The sequence below is a fragment of the Pyrus communis genome, chromosome 3 (assembly GCF_963583255.1).
Source record: "Pyrus communis chromosome 3, drPyrComm1.1, whole genome shotgun sequence".
Classification (NCBI taxonomy): Eukaryota; Viridiplantae; Streptophyta; class Magnoliopsida; order Rosales; family Rosaceae; genus Pyrus; species Pyrus communis.
This window is the reverse complement of record NC_084805.1, coordinates 20,373,615-20,393,714: the sequence shown is the minus strand read 5'-3', so window position 1 is coordinate 20,393,714 and position 20,100 is coordinate 20,373,615. Positions and strand designations below refer to the sequence as shown.

General features: G+C 39.0%; 1 protein-coding gene across 1 annotated transcript; it reads right to left on the bottom strand.

The window, feature by feature from the left end:
- Positions 1 to 18,279: 18,279 nt before the first annotated feature.
- Positions 18,280 to 18,815, bottom strand: LOC137728393 (uncharacterized). The gene is made up of 2 exons (XM_068467192.1): positions 18,624 to 18,815; positions 18,280 to 18,501 (listed from the first exon to the last, which is right to left on the bottom strand). The coding sequence occupies exons 1-2, from the start codon at positions 18,813 to 18,815 to the stop codon at positions 18,280 to 18,282; spliced, it is 414 nt and encodes a 137-aa protein (XP_068323293.1).
- Positions 18,816 to 20,100: the final 1,285 nt, after the last annotated feature.

Sequence of the window (20,100 nt, the reverse complement as noted above, 5' to 3'; positions counted from 1 at the left end):
GAAAAAAGTACTGACTTGAATATATAGTAAAAGGTGTGCATATCTAAAAGGGTGTTGACTTGGATATGTAAACCTACAAGGATAAATGAGATTATAAGTACAAAATTTCTACAGGAAGATAATTTGGATGAACATGTAAAGCAACTAATCATGTCTTTGTTAATCAAGTATAGATGCAGAGATTGTAGACTTGTAGTACTGTTTAAGCAAGAGTAAAGCATTAAATGAGAAGCATGCAGAATAAGCAGAGGCATAAGGCTGAATGCAACTCAACAAGCAGAAGTTTATATTTCAGTTTATATTACTTACAGTTTAGAAAGAAAGAATATTAATTAAGTCTAAATTTCATTCACATAAATGGTATAGCAAAAAAAAACTTCAAAATGGAGAAAAAATAGAAGATTCGAGAGAGACTAAAGAGCGAGAAAGAGCCAGAGACCCAGAAATAAAGGGACGAGAAGGTAGAGAACCAAAAGCTGAGAACGAGTGGCATAGTGCAAAACGAGCCAGCGTAGAGTTTATTTTTTGTTGTTAAGACTTTATTGAAATTACTCAAACATCCTCAACTAATGGATGTTAACGGGTCTAGCGGGTTGAACTAAAGTGGCCTATTATTTAACAGGTTCACCCGTTAGCGACCCAACCCGTTAAGCATCCACCTCAATACTTGTAGAGCCAAAAATAATCAAGAAGAATATGGAGGTGACACATGGATTTTTGGGTAAAAATGACAAAATTACTCCGAGGAACACTAGAACTCATTCGCGCGAGCAGTGAACAATCATCCCTCAATCAAGTCAAAAGTGCCCAAAATAGGTATTTATTGAAAACTTATTTCATCCATCCTCATCAAATCTTCTCCACAAGGTAACCCCCAAATCATTCCTTTCTAATTATATTAATTAGCTAATTGATTTATTACCTAATTAATTTATTAATTAGCTAACAAATCATGAATCTCACTTAAAAAACCATCCAAGTGGCCGGTCCTCCTCCTCCCAAAGGGGCCGGCCACACTCCCTATATAAACACCCTTATTTTCTCCAAAACCTAAGTTCTACACTCTCACAAAATTCTCTAAATTCTCCAAACATTTTTCCCTCAAAATTCTAACTTTGGCATCAGAGGTTCTTTAGCCAAAGCCCCTCCCATTCATCATGGGCGTGTAAGGCTCTTAGCCTTGACCTTAGGTGTTATTTGTTCTGTAGGTGCAATTTTGTCCAAGAACAAGGAGGAAGAAATTTGCATCCACAAATTGATGTTTTCATTGAGAGTTGAGTCACACGCTCATAAAAGAGTCTCGCATATAAGGTTTTCCGTTTCTTTGTTTATTTGTAGATTTTTTGTACGTTCTTATTCTTAGAATTTTTATTTCTAAAAATTCTTTGATAAAACGTAAAAGAAAAGTACAATGGCAAGGGATTCAGAAACTTCGACAAACGGAAATTCCAACGTTCAAGGACTAGGATCATGGTGATTTACAAGGCTCAACATAGCAGTGAGCAAAGCGGCACCCCCACGAGGCACCACCATGGCAACCACCACGGCAGTCACCTTTGGCAAAACTCATGGCTCAAGCCATGCCACTTCAACCTTCAAGAGCCCAAGCCTTAGCCGAGCCGACCCATGCCGTCCAAACCCAATGCGTTGCCAAGCCGAACCTAAGCCTCGCACCCGCATAGGCTACACACCGAGCAGCCCACTTCCATGGTCCAGCCTGCTTCTGTGACCTTCCAAGCAGCCTAAATCGGTCTAAGATTAGTTCAACCGTCCCGACTTCAAATTTATGGGCCTACGATCAAACCGGGGGCATTTTCACCATATTTCTCCACATATTTAAATGTCCCAACTCAAATCTTGCGCTCGGAGTCTACCACACTTCCACTGCTCAAGGAGATGCATTCATTCCAAGCTCTTCTAACCCCAAATGGAGAACAACACTTGTCTTGACAAGTCATAGAATTGATGAGCGTCATCGTACAGCAGACGACCTTGGTGAATCAGCTTTTGCAACATGCCTTAGACGAGGTGTCCTGAAGTAAGGAAAGGGCAGACGAAGAACATTTCCAGTAGCATCCAGGCAAGCAGCCACTTAACCAACCACGAACCAAGCGTTCGAGCAGTGTACACTCCTGATTGGGCCCTCGAGATAGCATATACTCCTATCTTAGCGTGCACTCTCAACTAGGGCCACAGACAAGCATACATTCACGGTTAGGGCCACACTATGATAGTCAACATGAGCAACCATCCAAGCGAAGTGTTCATTCGTGGCTAAGCCCGTAATGAGCATCTTCCACCTTACATCAGAGCAGGTAGCACGAAAGAAGGAAAAAAGTAGTCACTCAGTCCGGCTCAAGCTCAATTAGCATTCTACGAATAATTTCCTCGCCTGCTAAGAACAAACCACATGCATCGCAGCCGCGACATAGACAAGTCGAGCATGTAGAAAAGTATCCTAGACCAGTAAGTCACGACCAAGGGCAGCCGAGAGCTTTATTACCTCAACAAAGGCAAATTCAGGAAGAAGTAGAAATACTCTTAACCAAGCGATTACGTAATTTCCAACGTAACAAGGTCATTAACGAGGCACTACGATGGAACATGACCAACATAAGCAGGTCACCTTTCACGGATAAGATCGAGCAGGCAAAGCCTCCATGCAAGTTTAGCATGCCACATTTCACATCCTTCAAAAGGGATGGAGACCCAGAGAGACACCTAAAACAATACCGAAGCGTAATGATCCTCCATTGAAACAACGACGATCTCATATGCAAGATATTCACCACCACTTTACAAGGCGAGGCAAAAATTGGTTTTACAGCCTGCCACCACAATCCATTTGGAGTTTCAACGAATTTTCTTTGGTTTTTACCAAAGAATATTCATCCTATCACTCGATCAAAACAAAGTCCGACCACTTGTTCAACATCAAAAAAAACCCAAATGAGTCGTTTCACGACTATATGAAGAGGTTCAAAGCAGAGAAGGCAAAGATAATTTAATGCAATGACTCGATAGCTAGAGCAGTATTCCAAAAATGACTTCCAGCAGACCACCCACTGTTCGAAAATTGATTATGAAAAAAGATCTAACTCTGGTAGACTATTTTGTTCTGACAAAGAAGCATGCATTTGGAAAGAGAACATGACATCACCTCTCTACTATCTAAACTGGAAGTAGCGGAGGACCTATTCGCATGTTTGACGATATTTGAAGCAGCAATAAGCTTTACCATCATACAAAAAAAGCTAGGGGCTTGACTATCTGTATTCCACAGTTCAAAAGTTCTCCTTGATGCTACCAGAAATTCAAAAGCTAATTTTGGCGATAGTTGTTGCAACTCGGAAGCTCAAGTTTTACTTTCAGACGCACGCAGTCATCCTCATGATGCACTATTCCGCCCAATCCAGACTCGTGACGATAAAGGTATAGATACTAGCGGATGCAAAATTTTCTAACGAACGCAACAACTAGGGCCAAAGGTGCACTAAGGGCAAACGAACATTATAAGGACACACTCGAAAGCAAGTTTTATCCTCATCACCCCAAAAGATTCTACATAAGAGCAACATGTGTCAGCAGTTGAACACCACCTCCTATTACGTGTCACACGACCTAACCGAACCTTACTCCATAATTCAACCTTAGAGTGGCCCAATACCAGCAGTTGAGCATCTCTTGCTGCATGTAACATAGCCCCAGCTCTATGGCTCCCTACCATGCATTCACAACGCAACAGGGTGACCTAACGACGGCTCCATGGCTTTCTACTGCACCTTCACACCTAGCCTAGGTGACTTAATAGAGCAGCCTAACGACGTCCCGGAGGTAGTCGAACACGCCCTAGTCGTGCCTACTCCACCCAATGGAGACTTTTGGCATTTGCATGTCGACAGCCCATCCAACTACAAATGTTTAGGAGCATGCGTGGTATTTGTCACCCCCAAACGGCTCAATGCATGAGCAGGCAATCACTCTAGACTTCAAAGCATCCAATAACGAAGCAGAATATAAGGCCCTACTTGCAAGCCTTCGAATGGAAAAAGACTTGGCGGTGAAAAAGCTCACAATTTATCCTGATTCCTAGCTAATCACTAGCCAGACTACTTTAGGTGTTTCAGACTTACACCCTCACTCAAGTTCCACTGGCAGACAACGCTCACGTGGATGCACTAATCGTCCTAGGCTCCGCCCTCGACCACCAACTCAAACGCTCTATTCCAGTGGAGTATCTAGACAAGCCAAGCATAGAGGCAGAGCCAGCAATCGAGGTGTCATAGGTTATTACAACTCCAAACTAGCAAGTTTCCATTATAGACTACATGGTCAATAACACATTCCCTATGGAAATATTAGAGTCTAGAAAGCTCCAAATAAAGGCAGCACACTACTACATGTGGAACGACATTCTCATTCGAAGATCCTACACTGAACCACATCTCCGCTGCCTAGCGCTTCCCAACGACCCAAAGGTTCTAAGCTCAATCCACAAAGGCATTTATGGAAATCACTCTGGAGGCCAATTCTTAGCATAGAAGGTTCTAAACGTAAGCTATTACTGGCTTACCATACACCAAGACGCTAATGAGTTAGTACAAAAGTACGACTGCTGCCAACGCTACAAGCCGATACTAGCACTGCCTATCAGCAAATTTTACACCCACAGATAAGTCATTGGCCATTCATGTAGTGAGCAATTAACCTGGTTAGGCCAATACCGCTCGCTACTAAGGGCAAAGGTATGAGGATCGTGACAACCAATTACTTCACCAAATAGGTAGAAACAGAGCCCATGACTACCATGACACAGACATACATAAAGCGCTTAATATGAAGGAACATCATTTGTTGATTTGGCATCCCTCAATCCATCGTCACAAACAACGCCCTGCAATTCGTAGGCAAAGATTTGGCGAAGTTCTTCCAAAAGTATGGCATCAAGCAGCATATGTCCACGCCGAGATATCCTCAAGGCAATGGGTAAACCGAAGCATCCCATAAGACGATCCTCGATTGCCTCAAGAAGTCCTTATCCGACAAGAAGAGAAAATGACCATACGAACTTCCCGAATGTTTATAGGTGTATCACACCACCAGACGAAGAACCACCGGTGAGACTCCTCTCTCTTAGGAATTTGGTTCAAAAACAATCGTTCATCCCAATGTCATCGTGCCAAGTATTAGCATTCAACTGCCAAGCATCGAGTAGAACAGTAAGGAGATGACCACAAGCTTAGATCTGGCAGAGAAGAAACGCAAGCAGACCATCACCCGCATCGCAGCCTACCAACAGCAACTCATCTCCAGCTTCAACAAAAGGGCCAAGATCCGGCAGTTCCGGCCCGGAGATCTAATCTTAAGGAAAACCTTCATTAATGCTAACAGAGAAAGCTCTAAAAAGATGAATCTCATCTAGAAAGGTCCGTACAAGATCAACAGGGTAAGCAACAAAGGAAATTACACCTTCGTCACCATGAACGACAAAGAGATCGAAAAGAAGTAGAACGCCTACAATCTGAGGAAGTACTATGTGTGACCTTCCGCTACATCAAAGCCCGAAGACTTGAGCAGCTTGATGGGCACCACCTCACAAGCCAATAATAATCCAGTTGTTATGCAATTCCTACCTTATAACTAAGTTCTCGTTCGTTTCACTCGTTTTTCAATAAGGAATTCAGAAGTAATCTACAAATTGGCTCGGCTGCATGCTTACAACAACTGATCACTCATGCACTTTAAAAGAAGACAGCGCCCTTCTTAAAGACTCATCGCAGGAATTGTACCCCTCCCGAAGGACCAACCATGCTCTCCAGTGCGAAAGGGGTAAACCAATTCCCCGACATCCAACTGGGTTTGTTCTCTAGTATGATAGGATAAACTAATTGTTCTTCAATGCAAGAGGGTAAACCAATTCCCCGACACCCATATGGGTTTGCTCTCCAAGGCAGGAAGATAAACTTTACACTTCGAATATCCAGACGTAGATGAGTCGGGATGCCCTAGTATAACTAAGTGCACGATAGCTTACACCAGGATTCCTAGAAGTAGCCACAATGGCCTTTTTCAAGGCTTAGCTAGCTGAAGAATTTTGGGTCTCTTGGCCTAATCCATGGGGAACCGGGCCCCAGAGATAGATAGAGCACATTATGCAATACGCCCTACAGATGGCTGCCCCTGGAACCCTAAAGTTGTTACTGAGTGTACTAAGGTAGCCTACGGTTTCCAAAAGACTCCTACAACTTGCCATTTAAGCAGTAAAGCCATGCTAGACTTATACAACCGCACATTCTTGTGAAAGGTTAAACAAGCTAGAGTGCATATACAAAGCTTTATTCAATGCCGACATGCTACGTAATCGATAAACTTCACCTCTACCAAGCGTGGAACGACATACACCATGTCCTAAAGTGTTGTGATACTTGCTACGCAACCTACGAAATTGGAGAAAGCTAAGGTTAATAGCCTAGTGGTCATGCAGACTTGTCTGTTTCTGTAAGTAAGGTGTCCAGCTGCCGACCCTATGACTAACAACTTTGCAAAGTTATACACTAAAACTTATGGCTGCGTCGACTACACAGGCCTGTCTACTTATAGAAAAGCAGCACATTTGCCACTGGTCTATAAAGTCTAAAGGTTAGGGCATGAACAAAAGAAACGAAGATGGAGAAAAGTGAAGGAATCAAGTTTATTAAATTTTCTAGCAAAATTGATAAACAACTAGCAAAGACCGAAGAAGTTCAAGCAAAGAAAAAAGCAACGAGGGAAACAAAGAAAATCCTAATGACTACCTAGAAGACTACTCTTCAGCAGCTTGGACACTCCATGACTACTCAGTCACCACACCTTCAATAGCCGTAACATTCTCAACAGCAGCATCATCATGCACTTCACCCCCGATTGCTCCAGCTTAGGAACCAACATCTCTGACTACTTCACCAATAGAAACCTTAAAAGTAAAGGGCAAGTAAGTCTTCCAAAGAAATAGATAAGGTTTCAAAGTCTCTCCTAACAAACTCAAAGTTAGACGGCCTACCAAAAAGATGATCTACATAACCTGACCTGACTTTGAACAAGTAAAGCCTCGAGCCAAGCCTTTTCACCTTTCAGTTGCCTGATCTCCTCAAGCAGACGAACACGGATGCGCTGCAACTCATCCATTTCTTTGTTCAAACTTTCGTTGATCTTCAAGCCTATAAACGACCTTCTTGAAGTGGATCACTTAGTTATAAACAACAATTAACTCTTCATCCTTTGCATAAGTAGCAGAACGAAGCTCAGAAACGACACGCTCAAGATCTTGAATCTGAGGTATGTGACACCCGATCTCCTTCTCTGCACTTTCATACTTAAGGTGGATTGCGTCAAGCTTAGTCTTCAAGTCAACAATCTCTTGGCGACCGATCTCAAGCTGTAGAAAAGTGAGGGCAGAGATATTAGACCCCTTCAAAACGACAAGCTCAGATTCCAATCTTTTGTTCTTCTCGGCAGAAGAATAAGCTTCGGGTGCCACGGCCCTTGCCACCTCCTTGGCAATCTTGGTATCATTTTGGTCAAGGAGTATAGACTCACCTGCCAGAATATTTGTCTTATGCATCATGGCAAGTAGGGCAATCTAGGGGTGGGCACAGAGCCGGCCGGGCCCAAATTCACAACAACCGGACCTGACCTGTTTAAAAATACAACGAGGCGGGCAGGTATGTTACACTCGATCTCCTTCTCTACACTTTCATACTTAAGTTGGATCATGTTAAGCCTAGTCTTCAAGTCAACGCTATCTTGGTGAGTGGTCTCAAGCTGTAGAGAAGTGGGGGTAGAGATAGTAGACCCCTTCAAAGCAACGAGCTCAGATTCTAACCTCTTAATCTTCTTAGCATAATAATAGGCTTCGGCTGCCACAACCCTTGCCACCTCCTTGGCAACCTTGGTATCATTTTGGTCAAGAAGTATAGACTCGACTGGCAGAATAGTTATCTTCTGCATTATGGCAAGTAAGGCAATATAGGGGTAGGCACGGGGCGGGCCAAGATGGGTAATGGAATTTCTCAATTTGGAACCGAACCTTACCCAGCCCGTTTCAAACGGGCCAGTTTGAGCCGGGTCCACGAATTCTTTGGAATAAATTACTATATCTATCTATTATCTCTTTGCCGAGTGAGAACATGAACCTTTGATCCAACAAAGAAGTAGATGTAAAATTTAACTTGAACTGAATGATATGGAAAAATTAATTTTTTGGTTAGAACATGAATCTTTAATCCAACACAATAAATAAATAACCTTGAATTGAATTAGATGGAAAGAAACAAACACAAATTTTCCAGTGATAGACTTTCTTTGCATCTCCACACACAATCTGCAACCCATACTTTCTTTGCTCTCTGTCCCGTCTATTGAATCTAAAACCAATACATAATCTGCACACTTCTCTATGCATCTCCAACCATTTTCTTCTCCATAATTGAAATGAAAACTCTATCACATCTTCATGAATAGCACAAAAGCTAAATATTTAGAACTCATACACTAGTAGCAAATCAATAACCCAAAATCCTAAAATCTAGAAAACCCTAAGTTACTCTTCCTAAATCCCTAAAATTGAATACCTTTTGTTTGAAGATTTGGCGTCGACAAGTACTGTTAAGTGGTGTTGGAATTGAGAGAAGCTGATGGTGGTGGTCTGAGTCGACTTCATATGAGCTGAAGAAGGAAGCTCAGCTATCAAGATTCAAGAGGGAGTCTGAGAATAGAGAGGGAAAAGAGTCACTGAGTCTAAGATAAACGATCAAGATTTGAGAGGGATGGCTGAGTTGTGGTCGCGACGGCGGTGATGGGGTGACGATGGTGGTGAATCGGTGATGGTATAGGTTCGGTAACGTCATCGAGGAAAGATAGGAAATTAGGGAAAATGATAAGTTTGAAGGGGATAGAAGGCTAAGAATACGGGAAGCAAATCTCATCCATTCATATTCCATTTTACGAACAGGCCGGTTCAAGGCCCTGTGCCTTTAAAAATTTAGATGTAGCCCATCTTGGAAATACCACTACCCCATCCCGAATCGTGACTACCTACCTCGATTTACGGGTCTTAGACCCGTTTGCCCACTCTTAGGGCAATCTTCCTATACTCGATCGTATGCTTCGTAAAGAAACTTGGGCAAACAACCTCTCTAACGCCATCGATAAACTTGGCACAAGAATCCATGTCTTCAAATAGATATGGTTTCAAAAACACACAGATCTCAACAACCTCCCTAAAAGCAAGCTTAATGGATTTTTCACAACTGCCCGCGCGAGCAGTCTCTTCCTTCCTAGTAGGCGAATTAGTCTCAGCAGCAGGGGGAGTGGGCCTTAGCACCACTTTAGCAGCAGAGTTCACCTTATCGTTCTTCATAATAGCAAGCATCTCCAAAGGTGAATCGGACTTAACTTCCAACGGACATCTTGGTATAGACTTTGGCACTAGTGGCATGACAGGACTTCTACACTGAGCAATCCTATCAGCAATCATATTAGCCATTCATGACATGGCAGGTGCCACAGACTCAGATATAGCAACCTCATTTTTCTTCCCATTGAAAGAAATCATGTCAATCACAAGCCTTTCGGCAGCAGGCGAACCCTCATGAACAGCAGAGGAAGTCTTCAGTTTTTTCTCAACCGACATCTCTTGAACATTTGGGGAAGATTTTTTCTTTCCACTTTCATTCATAATAGGCTCCACGACAGCGATCAAAAGAGCCAATGTATCTGCCCTGATCCTCTTTATCTCATCTCTAGAGAGCAGACCACATTTCTCCTGACGAAGAGGATTAAGCAACCAATGCCATTTACGGTACTCAGCAGGGGAGCTCAACCCATATTGGCTTTTCCCTCAATTTTTTTCTCTTGGACCAGCAGGCAGGAGGCCTGCATACCCAGCATTCCAACAACTGATGAGCTCCGCAACCTCCTCATTTTTCTCAATCACCGAGCTGACCTCATTAGGTCCAATAGCCTAAAGAACATGAGCCATGTGGCTCGCCTAGTACTGCGCCCCAATGCCTCAATCCGCGGCCCTAGCCACACAAACTGCCCTTAGCTCTAGCCAAGCCGAGTAGCCCAAGCAGTGGTCCTTGCCACAACACCTCATCGGCCCATGTCGAGCCGACTCTTGGCCCCTGCCAGCCGACCTGCTACATTATCCCGACGGCTGCCCCATGACAGCACTATCCAAGAAGAAGATAAGGAAAGTTAAATTTTTTTTACCTTTGTGCAACGCGGAGAAGACGAAGAAAGCAACGAAAGACGATATTTTGCACGAACAAGATGTAGAAAATTGCTAGAGGAGAGGGAACAAATATCCTCTAAGCTCTCTCTCTCTCTCTCTCTCTCTCTCTCTCTTGTAGGGTAAAATAAATTGCTCTCCAAAGTTGATTTAATAATCCGCTTAAGGTGGAATTAAATAGGCTTTGGGAGAAATTTATTTCCCTTTCCTAGAAGGATCTAATTTCCTATTAAAGAGGGAATCTACATCCAAATAGGAAACAAGCTTATGTTTCCTAAAGCAAGAAGATCTCTACACTTGCTGCCCTTTCCTACGAGCAGCCCAACAGGTGTGAGGCCATTTGTGGAACCAAAAATAATCAAGAAGAATATGGAGGTGACATGTGGATTTTAGGGTGAAAATGACAAAATTACCTTTGAGGAACACCGGAACTCCTACGCGCGAGCAGTGGACAATCATCTCTCAATCAAGTCAAAAGTGCCCAAAATAGGTATTTATTTAAAACCTATTTCATCCATCCTCATCAAATCTTCTCCACAAGGTAACCCCCAAATCATTCATTTCTAATTATATTAATTAGCTAACTAATTGATTTATTACCTAATTAATTTATTAATTAGCTAACAAATCATGAATCTCACCCAAAAACTCATCCAAGTGGCTGGTCCTCCTCGTCCTAAAGGGGCCGCCCACACCCCTATATAAACACCCTCATTTTCTCCAAAACCTATGTTTTACACTCTTGCAAAACTCTCTAAATTCTCCAAACACTTGTCCCTCAAAATTCTAACTTTGGCATCAGAGATTTTTCTACCAAAGCCCCCCCCCCCCCCCCCTAATTCATCATGCGCGTGTGAGGCTCTTGACCTTGACCTAAGGTGTTATTTATTTTGTAGGTGCAATTTTATCTAAGAACGAGGAAGAAATTTGCATCCACAATACTAATATTAACGGGTTAACGAGTCAAGTCCAAAATGCTAGGTCTACCCACGACGCCGTCATAACCCGCGACCCCTTGCTCATGCTACAAATCCACGCAACCACGTCAAATCCAAATTCGATCTGCACCCATGTTAAGAAAATCGCCGATCACGATTCGCGCTCAACGCTGCTTAGGACCCGCACACGGCGCTGTTAGCGATGACCCACCCAGTAAGCCGCTTGCAGAGAGAGACAAAGAGAGATGATGACGACAGAGGGAGGAGTGGAAGATTGAACTCAACGTTGCTAACCTTGCGATCGGATTTGTAACCCGTTTGTAAAGATGAATTAGATAACCCACTCTATTGTGATTCATAACCCATCATGTTCTGTCTTGTCTAATTTTCATTTTTACCCAACAAATAACTAACTGGACTCAAAAAAGGTACATATTATTGTTGCCAACTGCCCTAACACGTACTTGCATGAGACCCAATTTATTGACAATTACAAATAAAATAACAAAATTTACATTTTACAAAAATTTAATGAAATCAAATTATTATTTGACATTTCATGTACACGTCACATTAATTTGTAGTTTGTATGCCAATATGGTGAAAATATAAACTTTCTAATAACTTTCTTCGTAATCTACCACAGAAAAAAATTGACTTCTTCTACTCGTTTCTTGTTCCACACTTCTTATCATACACAAATTCTGGCGTGTGAATTTGAGCTTCATTTCAAACTTTATAAGAAATCCACATATAAATTTGAGCTTCATCAAATGTGTGAATTGTGAATTCTATATAGACACACATATAGACGTACTATCTTGAAGGTAAAAACAATGTAGAGACAATAAAAAATTGATCTTTATTTCAGGTGAAACGAGTATATGCAAAATTACTGTGTTTACTTTCCGTTGCATACCTCCGAAAACTCATAATCAACTCTTTTATTTAGTAACCAAAATGAAAGTTTCTTATTCGATCATAAAGAAGATTTGTATGATATCAAAAGTTTAGAGCTCAAGTGGTTAACAATATATTTCATGCACTCGACGTCTTAAGCTTGATTTTTCGTCTCGAATATTGATTGCATAAATGATTTTGCGACATGAGTAATTAATGAAAACATAAAAATAAAATAAAATATTGCCGTTTGATGCTCATCGAGTGCCATTTAAGCATGATGATGATAATGCTTCCATAAATCTAGAGATAGAACGATTTATTTCGATTTAAGGAGGTGTGACCAAGTGTTGGCTAGCTCCTTGGTTTTCATGACATATTTATGAAGTAACCTTTCTTGCATTGCACCAGCAAGACATCATTTTCGAATCCCATGATTTGTGTTTTAACAGTACGATCTTCAGTGATTATTGTTGTCATCGATTTATAATCATTCTCTCAATTTTTATTTATGTATTTCTATATATATTTGCTTTGATTTATATTTAATTACTTTGTATTTACTAGTCATGAAGAGAAACAAACCAAACAAAACAGAGGGGCAAAATGATTCCCTTGGTCTTTTCCTTTTTTTGCTTAATCAATCATTAACAATTGAATTTTTTTTTTTTCCATCCCCTAATCAAATCAGATTATCCTTTTATCGCTTTAATCCAATGGGTTTATGTTATCGGTGGTTATCCAAAGGGGTTTTTACCGACCTAATTCACTAGCAATATAATGGCCATTGATCATGGTTTTTTAACTTATTTAAATTTTGTTTTTAGTTAAAGTATTATGAATTAATTAATTTCTTCAAGGAATTGATGCGTGTGAAGGCTTGTTGCTACTAGCTAGAGATCGTCACGGTTTGATGCGACTCGGTTTTAGGGTGAAACATAAATCGAAGTGAAACCAAACCATTCGGTTTTGGTTCGGTTTAGTTTTAAACTGTTTTGATTTCGGTTTGGGCCTAACTTATAGGCTCATTAAAAAATTTGTCTAACCTTACAAGCCTATTTCAAATTGGGGTTCTCAACTTTTTTTTTTTTTTAATTTTATTTTTATAGTTTGTTCAATTTGTTTTGGCCCCAAACGTGAGAGAACAGTTTACAATAAGTAATACTAAAATTGATAACCACCATACTAAAATTCAAGGAAATCTCTTTTGGGTTTGTTTCAAAGTCTTGAGTTCCAAGATTGGCCAACTTGGCTGCGGACCTCATTTGGGTCGACAGACCACCATCTTCCCTAGTAGATATTTTGTGTAATGACAGCCTTCCCTGTCCCACCTAGATGAGTAGGTAGTGTAAGGAGGGACTCTTTTAGCATTAGATGCGGCGTCATGATTCCATGTACCTCCTTACAGTACTTTTTCCCAGTAGTTTGTGTTGACTGCTTGCCTCAGGGTAGGCCTTCTGTAATATTTTGGCATCTTTGCCCGGTCTATGTTATATTCCGTTCTCCCAAAAAATTAAAAATTAAAAATGTTGCTCGATCAATAGCCACTATGCTAAAATTCAGGTATCCAAATCCATGTATGGGCTTCACCAAATAGTTTGCTAATTAAATTAAATTTTTTTTTATTTTTATGTTATGCAGTTCGGTTCGATTCAATTCTAAATATTAAGAACCGAACCAAACAATTATTTTAGTTTTCGGTTCACTTTCAAACCGAAATCATTTCAAAATCACAAAAATTATACCGTTCAGTGCGATCCGGTTTGGTTCGTATCTCAATTTTGATTTTGAGTTCCAAGTGTCAACCCCTAATTGCTACTCAATGAATTATCAAGTCAACCAGCTAATTAAGCTAGCTTATGCATGAATGAGCGCAGTTAGTGATGCAAATGATATATCATTTTCCCATGTATAAAGAATAGTGAAAGGAATGAGTGGAATCATGAGTACAAAGAGACAAAGGAGAATGATTATTTGCTTTCTCATCCCATAGAATATTTGATGTTACACACTCTTATCCACCCATTGTAATTTGAGGGGATCTCGGTAGTTCTTATAGTCAAATGTATTTACATTCACGTTTAAGTCAAAGTTCGACTTCTATCTTTTTTTCTTCATCATCCTAATTCATCACATAGGTCGGAGCTTCATCAAAACTCAGACATAGTTGCGTGGTGAAACCAAGCTATATAAGATGTTGTCTTTCCGCTTTCACCAATTGGATATTCCTAGTCAAATTTTATTTCCCTGATATTTTTATCATCAATACTTTTCCTGATATTTTTATAGGTACTAGTAAACGATTCAGATTGTATAGCTGCTGGGAAGCATAAAGATCGATCAATTTTCAGTATACAACGCATTAAGATGTCAATGCCCAGTGGTGAATGTGTTACCGGTGGGTCTATCGTAAGTGTTCCGGTGCAAATCATTATGATACCATGAATTCATGTGTACATTGCCTTAGAGACCAACTAATAAGGAAGGGTGCCCAAGAGCTCGTGTACAATCTTGTTAATCGAACTTAAAACTTGCTCAATTGGATTATAAACCGAACAAGTTACAATGAAATTGGCACTATGTTTTCTTACCCAGAATGGAAAGAGTATGAGAAAGGAAACGATTCCAAATTAACCCTAACTTTCCCCTCCTTTTACTAGCACCTAAGGAATAAAAAAAAATAATAATAATAAATAATAAAAAATAATAAAAAGAAGAAGCAAATTCCACCTTAAAATCAGTAATTAAATACGTGCAAAATCAGGAATGGGATTAATTAGGAGGAGCAGTTGATTCGATTATCATTCATTAGCTTCCATATTTTTAAATTCTTTAATTTTCTACTTTTCTTATTTCTAATAAGTAAACACGACATTATAAAAAATAGATTGATTTAGAAGTTTCAAATTGCATACATATTGTAGATTCCAAAAGCGACCTTTTCATTGCTTTCTTTATCTCACTTGACATAGTTGGGAGCCAAGGTCATCCCAAGTAGATCTTGTAGCTTAACTTTTTAATAAAATGTAATCTTAACAAGGAGCCTCTCCCTTGTCATGAGTACTAGTTTGAGATCTTTTCCCTCTCCCCTTCCAGTCAATATCGACGGCGAATGTGGTACATCCATTTGAATCCAATGTTTACATTATGGATATGTGACACTAGTGGCCATTACATGAATATAATTAATCCCAAGTTCAAAGAAAGGAGAGCCCTTGGATGATTTTTTTTATATAATTTATATGTTTAATTTGCCAAAAATATAAAAGCAAGAGCAACAAGATGAAAAAAAAATGTGTGTTTACCTTTTTCTATTTTATTGGAGGCTTGTCAACTTGCCAAACTCCCAAAGGACCCATTGTGGACCAAACAAATCAAGTGATTGAGAATCCAATGATGATTACGATTTTTTTTTTTTTTATTATTAATCAAATTTTTATAGTTTTAATGGGATATTCATAATTACATAGATCAATTGAACTTTTTAAAAGCCAAACAATTAAGGAAAAAAAAAACAGCACCATGCATGCTAAATAAATCTAAACACCTATGAAAAAAAATATCAATATTTATTTTTCTATTCACTTTTAATTTCTTTTATATGTCATATATTTCTTTTTTATTACTGAACATAACAGCCCATACTTTGAAAAGCATATATATATATATATATATTGTTTTGGCTACTGAAAAATTATGAAGTTTTGTTATGTATATATTTGAATGATTATAAACATAGCATGAATATCCTCTTCGAATTTTCTTTGTGAGGATTTTGAAGATCCTCAAATCGTGTCTGTTCATCATTATACATTGTGCGGCCAGTTTTCGTCAGGTATTATTTATATTTAATTTTAAATAAAAGTATTTAAAATGATTTATAGTCACACGATGTACGATGAATTGACAAAATTTGAGAATCCCCAAGATCCTTACAAAAAGGATCCAATGAGGATCCTCATTCATAAACATAAAAAAGTAAACAATTAAATGAAATAATTAGCATAATTGGTAGACTCCAAACCCAAAGATATAGTATTTGGAAAAGTTACTTTCAAAGAATATAATGACAATGATATATTTCAAAATGCAATTATAAGAGCATAGAGGTATTGACCAGTTGCATATCTCAGCATCATGCAATTCTAAAGCATACTAGGACATGGGAAAGTCAAACACGATTTGTATAAAATAAAATAAAATTAGTTACGTGCTCAAAAAGTAACTCCCACCCACCAAAGGAAGGTACAAAATGCTTCAAACCACAAGCAAATTTTGGTAAGATTAGGACTTGAAAGATATATCCAACTTTCCAACTTGTGCACTTAGAAACTTGAAAGATAAGGTGGATTTAGTGCCATTTGTCATTCATTAAGGCTTAAAGTTTGCAAGGGACTTGTATTGTAGGTGGTTAAGAACGTTTCTTTGCAACAAGATTTTATAGAGTATTTATTTTTACATTGAGATTCTACTGTTGTGATGCATTAAGCATAAAATAATGACATTAGTATTGAGGCAAGATCAGAAAAAAGTGCTTAACCACCTACAATACATTGTAACCATATCACACTTCAACCTTAGTCAACATAACAAACTCTCGTCCATAAGATTTCAACCCAAAGACCTTTGTCAACAAACTAAAAACTAGATGACACTAGACTAAGGGCTAGTTTGGTATTGCTATGCTTTGAAAAAAAAGCTGATTCTGCTGTGGTGTGAGAATAAGCAGCTATGAAATAAAGCAGCAGAGTGTTTGGTAAACTTTCTTGTAAAAGTGCTTTTGAAAAGAAAAGAAAAAGCAGTATTAGAGTGTTTGGTAAACTTTTATGTAAAACAGATGTGAAAAAAAAGCCGATTTTTCAAAGCTGGGTTTTGCAGCTTCTTGTTTTTGGCTTTTTTTCATCCAAAACTGTGAAAAAAAACTAAAGCTGAGTGTTTACCAAACACAAAAACAGCTCCCAGCTTTTTTTTATAGCAGCTTTTTTCAGAATCACCTCAATACCAAATCAGGTCTAAATGGACGTTGGTTGCTTTAAGGTTGGAGCTTATAATGGTCAAGCAACGGTAGGTGCGACCAAAATCATTATATATATAAAACCTATGTGGAGCCGAGAACTGTCATGTCGGGTAATGCTAGGGAGGCTACCTAAATGTCTAGACTAAATTTTGTAAACTAAATGACATGAAAATTGATAGTAGATTATTAAGTGTTGACGAACGTGCTTATTTTTTTTTATTTATTAAAAACACATTATTTAATTTCAAATTTAATTTACCTAACATTACTTGTGTACTTAACAAGTGCTTTTTCATGTTCAAAATGGCAGGTGCTAGAAGGATGTATGGAGCTTCCAATCGTTGTCCTTGAAACCTTGTTGTCCGTCACAACTCTGTGGTCAACACTGCTCAGATTCCCGGTGCGGATAAAAAAAACATTAACATTAAATAACATTAACCAACATACAAATTATACAACATAAAAAAAACATTTAACAACATGAAACTTAAACAATATTTTTAAAAACATTTAACAACATAAAACTTAAATGCCTATTCCATGCTTCTTTTGGCCCAAAGATGTGCAACAAGATCCTGTTGTAGGTACTTGTTTGTGGCACGAGAACGAATCATTCTATAGCGCCTCGTGTACTCATTTATAGAGATACTACCAGTTCTTGGATTGAAAGGAAAATTAGGCCCATCATATAGTTTTGCACAAGCCCTTATTGACCTATTTGGATTTTCTCGGTCGTCATCGGACTCTCCATCAATATACCCATCTCGCTCATCCTCCACTATCATATTGTGTAATATGATGCAAGACATCATGATGGAGTCTAAATTTTCTCGACTCCACCTTCTTGCCGGTTCGCTAATGATCTTCCACTGTACTTGTAGAATACCAAAAGCTCTCTCAACATCTTTCCGGTATGCCTCTTGGTGTAAGGTAAACAATTTTTATGCGTCATTCCTTGGGTTTGGAATTGCTTGGATAAATGTCGCCCACTTTGGGTAGATGTCATCTGCCAAGTAATACCCCATATTGTATTGACGGTTGTTGATGCAATAGTCAAGTTGAGGTGCTTTACCTTCCGTCAAGTTATTGAAGAGGGGTGAATACCCTAGAACTGTAATGTCATTTTGGGATCCAGAGACTCCAAAAAAAGCATGCTAGATCCATGTGTTATATGAGGCAACCGCCTCTAACACAACAGTTGGCTTTCTCGACCTTCCGTTAAAGCCTCTTTGCCATCCGGTGGGACAGTTTTTCCAATCCCAATGCATGCAGTCTAATGACACTATCATGCTCGGAAACCCACGGTCTTTAACTTTGCGAATGAGCCAATTCAGATCTTCTTGATTTGGCTCGCAGAGGTACTCGTCTTTGTAAACCTGAACAATTGTGCACAGAATTGTTCAAGAGTATCAAGACATGTAGACTTAGACATACCATGGGTTTCATCCATCGAATCAGCTAGGGAGCCATAGGCCATCATTCAGAGTGTAACAGTAACCTTCTGATGAAGTGAGAAAGCAGGGCGGCCTGTTCTGTCCTGCTTCTGTTGAAAGTATGGATTAACCTGCTGGACATCACGAAGTAAACGCTGGAAGACATGACGCCTCATTCGGAAGTGAAGTCTGAAATCCTCTTCTGTGTACACTGAGTTAGGGTTGAAGTAGTTGTTCATCAGATTGGCATGTGACATCGCTTAGTTTCGTGGTTTGTAAGAGCAACCAGCAATAGAGCCACCCCATTGAGGTTGTTCCTCGGTTGGTTGACACACCATAGCCGCAGCCATGGCTGCTACTCTGTTTTATTTGTTGCACCTTACTTGAACTTCTTCATCAGACTCCTCATCTTCTTGTCTCATTTGTGCCTATTTTGCTTCCAATTTGGAATTGGATGAGGACCCCCAGTTGGAATTCGAAGAAGATCCAAAGTTGGAATTCATTGCAAACTTGAATTGAAAAAGATTGAATTGAAAGAGATTGAATTGAAATATATTGAATTCAAAGTTGTGTGAATTATAGGCCAATTATAGGCCAATATCTACCTTATTTATAGTAAAAGAAAATTTCAAATCCAACGGCTAACTGACGTCAGCATGATGTCAGCTACCAACGGCTAGCTGACGTCACTTAGCCGTTGGATTTGAATTTAAATTGTAGTTTTTAAAAAATAAATTATGTTTGGCCCTCGGCTGGAGACGGTTTTTTGTGACAGGGCTAAAACAAGCCCTATGGCTCTGTGGCCCTCGGTTGGAGACGGAGGTAAATATGACCTTGTACTGTTCATTAAAATATTAATTTCTTGAAGGGCCAGAGGGTTAAAATGAGCCCTCTGGCCAGCCCTCGATGATGACCTAATATGTAAGATTCAGGTGCATATTGCAAGTCACTTATGTTTGAGATGAGCTTCTCCATTTTATTCTTCAAAATAAATGAATTTATTCATCCAAATAAGCGAATTTATTCAAAATTGAAATAAACATAAAAAAGGTTCGTGGCTTTTCAAGAGCATGGGAAGGAAGACAAAATTAAAAGTGCTTTTCCCAAAAGCATATTCTTTTTTTCATGTTGTGTTGTGGGAGCATGCATAAGCAAAGTCATTGCAATGAAATTTGGGTGAACAGAAAATGCTATATATAAGGTTAGATCATGTTTACTAATATGTTAATTAATCTGTTCTTCCTTTGGCTTTTTATTAAGGGGTTTTTTTAACTTTAATCCTTTAAGAATATTGAAATTTAAAATAAATTTGGTGTTAGATTACACATTGATTATAATCCCTTGATGTGTCCTTAATTCAAAATAATTAATGTGCATTTTATTCAATGTCTTCCATTATTAAATTTATTAATATACAAATTTTACTTTATTTTTTTATCCAAAAAGATTTTTTTAATTTATTAATTTTATTTAACATTCTTCAAACTTGAAAGACTCAATTAATGTACCTAAATATTAGTACCGAAATGTGTGTATTGAAAT